At 47.1% G+C, this 7,809-nt stretch overlaps 1 protein-coding gene across 1 annotated transcript; it reads left to right on the forward strand.

Annotated features, from left to right (window-relative positions):
- The first annotated feature begins 2,205 nt into the window (after positions 1 to 2,205).
- Positions 2,206 to 6,142, forward strand: LOC144095196 (kelch-like protein 3). The gene is made up of 3 exons (XM_077628983.1): positions 2,206 to 2,226; positions 5,647 to 5,722; positions 5,838 to 6,142. The coding sequence occupies exons 1-3, from the start codon at positions 2,206 to 2,208 to the stop codon at positions 6,140 to 6,142; spliced, it is 402 nt and encodes a 133-aa protein (XP_077485109.1).
- The last annotated feature ends 1,667 nt before the right edge of the window (positions 6,143 to 7,809 follow it).

Here is a 7,809-nt window from a genome sequence, read left to right on the forward strand (position 1 = left end):
AGTATTGATTAAAAAGATGTTATACGATCAAATGCAGACCCAAAAAATACAGGCAGCAATAAATATACGTGCCCATTCATTTCTTCAATTCGACAAGTGAAAGACGAATCATACATTAGCCGCGATGTAACTCTACAGAAACACTCAGTTTTCCAATAAACTAAGGAAAAACCACACAGCATTACGTATGTGTTCTATAAACTACCCCGAACTACCGCACGACACAAGGGAACAGTACATGTAAGCAGCGACGTGGTAGATCTTGCAAAGTCAGGCACCATGTGTAGCTGGGTACGAAAAGCAGTCTTTGGGTACAAATCAAAGTCGTTCCAGTTGCCCTTATTGAGATAAACAGCGCGGGTGCGTTGCTGAGCCAGTGCCCATCCGAGAAAGGCGACACTCAGGTCTACTGCTGCCAAGTACTAATTAAGATAAATTAGCACCGAACGCAACTCTTCCATCTATTACACAAACCTCTACCTTCCACGTGATCTTCACTATTTCTTGCACACAAAGGAAAGAATGAAACTACAGCGTCTCGAAAACCTACGACATCGCGCGTCTCCTATAGGCTTCAGTGTCATTAGCAGATCGTCTTTCTTTCTCTCTCTCTCTTTATCTATCTATCTATCTTGTTCCGGGAAACCCTTGTTTCATCAGTTTCCCCTTCCTCCTCGAATCTCCCTTTCAGCTGTACTGGAGCCGGAAGAACTGCGACACTCGTTCGTCTTGGTACAAATGTTGCCAGATAAATGAAGACTAATTTCTGCCAAGTTTCACCCACCCACTAAAACAACAAGACGGAACAATTAAAAAATCTGTAGAGGCACCGGCCGGCCTAATTTACTGCGCCCTTTTCCAAAGACCATGTACAGCCACGCAGTTCGAGCACTCAGCAAACAAGCTGTCATCTGAGAGAGTGTGTTGTTGGGCGAGTCGGTCAATCATTATTAACAAAGGGTACTGCGCACACACAAACACTCTGCGCTTGCTGTGTACCATTTTCGTCCTTGTTTGTGTGTGCGCTGTACTCTTTGTGGATAAAGGTGTCATCAGCCTTGCAATCATATTTATAGACGTAGTTGCATGCAAGAATTTTGCAAAAACATTTTCGAAGCGAACATTTTTACCGTTTCAACGCGCCCATTATATATAAATATATATTTATAAACTTCCGAGTTTATTCAATCGCTCCACCCGATAAACCATATCGAATTCGGGTGCCGAATTTTTTTGTTAGAGCGCATGTTGCGCTTGCAGTCCGCAGCTATAGACCAACACCGTGTTTACAAACAGAGGGGGAGTTCGCGGCAGCCGGAATCGCATGAGGGTGAAAAGTAGGCTTAGAACCCACAGGAGTACATGGAAGCAAATGTTTTCGGAACAGTTTCCTAATTTCACAGCGCACTTATGATTGCGTGCTTTCGTGAATAACTACCAAAATCATCCTAAAACAGATTCTGCAAGTATGGAGCGTCAGTTCGAAGGCGATGTATTTTTAAAACACCTCGAAACCTGCTCATGGGAGTACCCCTCCGCTCGGAGTACCAGGCGGTTGCAAGACCCATAAAGCACATTTAAGCAAAACTTACCAAATTATATTTCTCGTTTGATACAGAACCTATGCATGCGGCCCTTGGTTAAGAGTTGGCGAGTGGTTTGAAGAAGAGCGTGACAAAGTACGCTTCGTCATTTCGACGCTGAATATTTTTAAAACGCCACGACCAATGCGCGTTGTGAAGTGGGTCATACCCTCAAAAGGCGCTCTATATAAAACCAAAACACTTGGCCAGCCCCAAAAACACAAGTCCTAGAAGAGGACGAATCAAGAAACCCAAACAACAACTGACTTTGAAGGAGGGTCAAATGCGGTGCGCGGGAGAGTTCTAAATAAACGAAGCGTGTCCAACAGCTCGTGATTGCCCTCTAGTCTTTATGCATCGCATCTATCTCCACCCAATGCATTATGCAGACGCTTGTAGCAAGGTAAGGGAAATGAGAGAGACGGGGTGGGGAAGACAGCGTTATTTTTGACACCCATGTGCTTAGATTTCTTGCCTCTTTGCGAGGCAGCAGCGGGCTGCTACAGGAGACCTTGCTTTATGCACTACGTTTCTAAACACAAGCAGAATACAATCGCGTTAAGAACATCTGGCCTTGCTCCCTTGATACATAATTACATAACTTAGTGAAAATGGCCGCCCCATGGCGCGTTCGTCGCTGGCAGTAAGTGCGGGTTTGAGAATTGTACCGCTCGCTTAGGAACTTGCGCGCAGGCTGTTGAAATGCATTAAAAAAACACGCAACGAGAGGTACTAGCCAAGCTCGCTTTGTTTTCTACACAGCCGTCCAGCAACGCATACAAAAGGAAGAAAGGCTTAAAGCAAGAAAGCTCATTTCGGACACTAATGTATTATGACAACACAATGCGGCAAAAGTTTCTCATACGACCATGTGGGAGCATCAGGAACCGCCACATTACAGAGTTGTAAGCTAGCAAACAACTTAAGAAAGAAACTCTCAGGAATAGCGTGTAGAGAGCAAGCATCTGAGAACTATGGTCATTAGCGCGGACAATATAAACAAGTTTGCTAAGGGTTTTCAAACCCGCAGGGCATTAGCTCCGCCATTTTCCTCTTTATGAACCGGTTTCGTACGGTTAGCCAGGACAAGTCCCTAGTTCTGTGAAGCCTAGCTGAATTAAGTTTCCTTTTGGGGTCGTTAGAGTGCATACAGACGGAGAGGGAGCCAAAAAAAAGAGCCATTTGTGAACTCGACCCACGACAGGCCGCATAGGTGCGTTGCGGCATGCCCCGTAGATAGAACTGACCTGCCAAGTCGTAGAGTTGATAACGATATTACGCATATTTCGGCTACCACTCTCCGAATGGACGAAATCAAAACATTTATGCGGCATATGCGCTGACTTCAGACGCATAGCGTTTTGCTCCAGTTCGTATAAAGCGATCGTTGTCACCCACTTTGCAAACTGAAGAACCGGTCACTTTTTTTTGCATTTTATCAGGCCTTGCCTGTCAGCTGTTAAAAAAAAACGCATATATAGATTTGTTAGCCGCACCCTCCAACACAACTGGAAGCTCATTCTTGCATCGCATTAAGGGCACATTCTCACTGGCGATTCGCCGACGTCGCTCGACCGATTTCGGTCGATTAGTTGACGCTCCGGAACGCTGGGAAGACGGAGAAGGAACGTAACGAGTCGTGCTTAACCCATCGCGCGATCTCGGCATTGTGAATCCGCCTTAACAGCGACGAGGGATGCCAGTTGCCCAAATGCCGGTATGACCTGCACTAAAAGTGAAAGCGCGGTGCTTTTCAGAACCAAGATTTGAAATTCATTCAATATCTCCCGTCAGTTATTCGACAGGTTCTAGGGCGCAGAGCCATCGGCATGTAGAACACAAAACGGGCTCCAAACGGCTCAGCTGGGAATTGTGGTTCAACAACATTGCACTGGCGCTGGTTTCATTTAGAGCTTAAACTGATGACACACTGCCTTTTGCAGTGACAAGATACCAACTTGCCCAAGTTTCTATCCTTCTGTCTTTTGCATCGCGAGCATACTGGGAGCATACTGGGAGCACTGGGAGCATACCCTGAGCCGTGGCGTGGCCGAACCAGGCAGGATTTCGCACAGACCAAAGCGACCACGAAAGACCGAAGAGAGAAAGAAAAGAAAAAAAGAGGAGAAAATATAGAGGCGCTGTCGCAGAGAGAAAAATGGGAAGAAGAGAAAAAAACAAAGACTGATTCTGACGTTGCGGGGAAAACATCGAAAGTACAAACAGAATTGGTCAGAAAGAAGACAAACTCGTGCGAACTCGCGGAGGGCGCTGCGCCGCCATCGCCGAGGTGCGGCGGGGGATGAAGGCCGCGCACCAGCGACAGCGGCGCCGGAGACAACGCGATGAAGGCGAACCTTAACCTTCCCGTGCCGAAAGAGGTTCGTACTAGGAGGACGGCGCAGGAAGCGAGTGTGCAGGACGCATGCGCGCGCGGCGTGAGATTGGCAGCCAATAACGGCTCTCGCTGAATGTTTTAGATCGTAGCCTGGATTCGTCAGTTCTTTGCTACCGGCGAGCTGTAACTCTCAAATGGCGTCACTAAAGAGACGCGTGAACGTCCTGATAAAGGAACGCCATTTTCGAGCTTGATTTTGAGGTAAAAGAGGATTCAGCCAGAAAAGCGAATGCTTTCCTGCTTTACTGCAAGAATTGGGCTTTGTCATGCGTATCATCTGTTTCATAACCTTTGTGCTGATCGGCTAATTCTTGCATTACTGGAAAGAGCACATATCCATGCATTACTTTCCGCTTCTTCCGTGCTTGTTCACGATGACAGCCACGCAGCTACACATAAACTGAATTTGCATTTTTAATGGTCACTGATAAACCTACACAATGGTTCCCAAAAAAAATTGAAGGGGACACTTGAAATCAAGCTTATGGGTACGACGCGATAGCTTAAATTGGTCAGTGACCTTATACATTCTCTACTTAGCATGCTTAGATCACTGGGAGCCATCATACCACTCCTAGAGCAGTGATCCAGCGGTTAAGTGATATGCCACTGCCCTGCGATTGCAAGTGCTGCCAGCGGTGGGGCTTGCGCGACCCAGATTGCTCTTCCCGAGCCACCTGTTGCGACCAATCATTAATTAAATCCTACCTTCCAGGGTAAGCAGTTTTCTCACAATCGGGTGTGCAGGTTGCGATGACGCCAAAAGGTCATGTGGAGAAGGTGGCCCACTTTCCTCTTAGGTTGCTTCTCTGGGGATTTTCGAAATAATGATGCCGAGAAAACAGTGAGCTCGAAAGCTCGCTTCCCGAAACACAGATATTCAGCGCTGAGACCGCAAGCTGCGGTTTCATAAATCTCAATTTCTTCCCTTCGCGGATGTAATAAAGCTCACGGAGCCAGCACGCTGTCATAACAGTGCTGCATTGAAGTTTCCGCACAACACGATGACGAAAATGGTCGCTGAATAGGGCAGGAGAATGAATTTCGGAACGCTGACACAAGGCGGAAACTATTTTGGCTAGCCCTGCGCCCTTTTGTTTCTTGTTTTGTATCTAAATATATAGATATTGTTACGAAGACAAAGAAGTGGGCAGTGGCACGGGACGGGACTCTCGCGCTAGGCCCGCAGCCATTAAATCATATTATCAGCTGTCATCATGTCGCCCTGTTTCTTGGCTTGCCACCTCGTATCATTTGGTGGAGGTGCTGGGTACCTCATCGTCATCTTGGTCCCTGGAGCATCGCCGCCTTCTGCTCGCCTTCGTCGTCGGCCGAGGGGACCTGGACTCCGCCGCCCGGCTCAACCTCAGCTCGACCTGACCAGAACTGACCAGACGCTTTCCCCCGCCCCGTCCCCAGTCCCGACCACAAGACACCACGGCCAGGACCAGATGCAGTATGACCCGACGACGACCCGAACCAAGACGGAACCCCCGCCCAAGCTGTCCGGCGAGTCCATAAACCTTGACCTTCGGCTGTGGTCGACCGACCGCTGGACCTGAAGCTCCGGGGACAACCGTTCATAAGATCATCTCGTTCATCTTGGTGGCAAGCCTTTCATCTTCTTCTATCCTTTCTGATTATGTCTTCTCTGCTGAAATACAGGTGACCGAAGAGAATGTGCAGACACTGCTACCTGCGGCCAATCTGCTACAGCTGAGTGATATCCAAGAAGCCTGCTGTGAGTTTCTCGAGGCTCAGCTTCACCCCTCCAACTTCCTTGGCATATGAGCTCCATGGCTGCCTCGATCTACTGTCACACTGTTATACTTATATTGAGCAGCATTTTGTGGCAGTTACTGAGAATGAAGAATTCCTTGCACTTGCTGCAGGCCAGGTTGCAAATCTCATTTCTAGCGACAGGCTGTCAATTCCCTCAGAGGAGCTGGTCCTTGAAGCAGTGATAAATAGGGTGAACCAAGACTTGGCCAACCGGGAATCGCAGCTAGGCTCCTTGATGGAGCATGTGCGGCTGCCGCTGCTTTCCCAGGAGTACCTGGTGCAGTGTGTGGAGGAGGAACCCTTACTCAAAGGGAGCCTCCCCTGCAAGGACTTTTTCATTGAGTCCATGAAGTACCGCCTGTTGCGGGCCGATCAGTAAGCCCTCTATGCTACACCATGAACCACACCCCGAACACCCGTCAGACGCCCCAAGATGCTGCTGGTAGTAGGGGGCCAAGCACCCAAGGCCATTCGCAGTGTGGAGTGGCCTTTCTTTTTTTTGTATCTAAATATATAGATATTTTCACTGGCTGGGTTTTTGTCTTGGCTAGGGCCGCACCCTTTCTTTTTTTGTATGCAAATTTGTGGATATTTTCAATAGCTGGGTTTTGGTCAGCTGAAGCAGTGCAATCAAGAACACAAAAATTTCTCTTAACAATAAACACAAGTGAAGCGTGCCGTACGTCGAATGAAAGTTTCGGTGTACTGGCTGCGTCTAGTGTGAGTCACTAAGGACAGCACGCTTATATCGACGCTCCACACAGCCAAACTTAGGCGACTCGCCAGGCAGTGAACGCAGATACTGAGCTACCCTTGTAGAACCTCTTGCACTAATAGAACGCGCAAGACCGAAAGACGCCTGCATCGCAATATATGTGTTGAGTTTGAAAGATGGTATCCGGTGTGCACCTCAACAAGTGCGGCAAACAAAGTATATAAAGAGACTGCTGTCCAGGTCGTTAAACCAGATTCTTTATAATACTGCATGATCCTGCAATCGCGATACAGACACTTTTCTAAGAAGAAAACAGACACACACTTTGTGCGATTTTTCACGTAGCAATATCGACGCGATATCCGTCACTCAAAACTTAGAAAGGTCTTGTCAGAAATTTTGCAGATATTTTTATGAAAGGAACTCAACCTAAACATTCTCCAATGAGTTGTGATTAATGGTAGCTTTAAATCTGCTCTTCATTTGCATTTTACTAGCTGTTCTATGGTAATCGTTTGAGTCTAATCGGACCGAACATAGAGTCTTATCAAATAACAGCGCCCCTAAACGATGAACTGTGGGCATGAGAGCTACGTAGGCATACGCACGCACTCGAAAGTACATCTCATTACGCTTTTAGAGCATAGCACCAGAACGTTTGAATCATTACCGTATATAACGCTGCCATCAGTTCCGGCGTCTTTAGATAAGACCTAGGGTCTTATTCGAGAGTCGTGTACCCGTCTGTTAAGCGGTCAATTCGCTTGTTATCTAAGACTGCCATCCAAACCACTAGCGTTTGATTGCTCTTCAAATGTACCCTGCCTACTAGAGTGCACTGGGTTTTCACTTTTATTTTGCTGGCTGTGGTTCAGGGCGCTCCAAACCGGGTTTTATCATTGGTCATGCGCACTCGGGGTGGCAGGCATTTGCAGCGATCAATGAATCAATAATGCAACCTACATTCAAGCTACCCTGCCACGTCAAGAATGACTGTGAATTTTATTTGTGTTGTTAGGCCTGAAACCCTAACAAACCGATTTGTCTGCCCGAGCCACCCGGTACCTCAAGCCAAGGGTAAAAACAGACGCTACGGAGTCATCATATCATCAAACCATACATGGATCGAAGCTGGAGTCATGTGCTTTTGCAGGAAAATAAACTGAAGCGGACTTCAGTTTAGGAAATAAATAAATTATTGGCCCCATAAAAGATGCATATCAAGTACCTTTTTTTCTACCGCATGATTTCTTAAGGCAACTATCAGCAACATACGGATTTCTATAGGTCCAAATATATTTTTGTGTACTGCCTTGTACGTTCCAAAATAA

This window comes from Amblyomma americanum, chromosome 6, assembly GCF_052857255.1.
Source record: "Amblyomma americanum isolate KBUSLIRL-KWMA chromosome 6, ASM5285725v1, whole genome shotgun sequence".
NCBI lineage: Eukaryota > Metazoa > Arthropoda > Arachnida > Ixodida > Ixodidae > Amblyomma > Amblyomma americanum.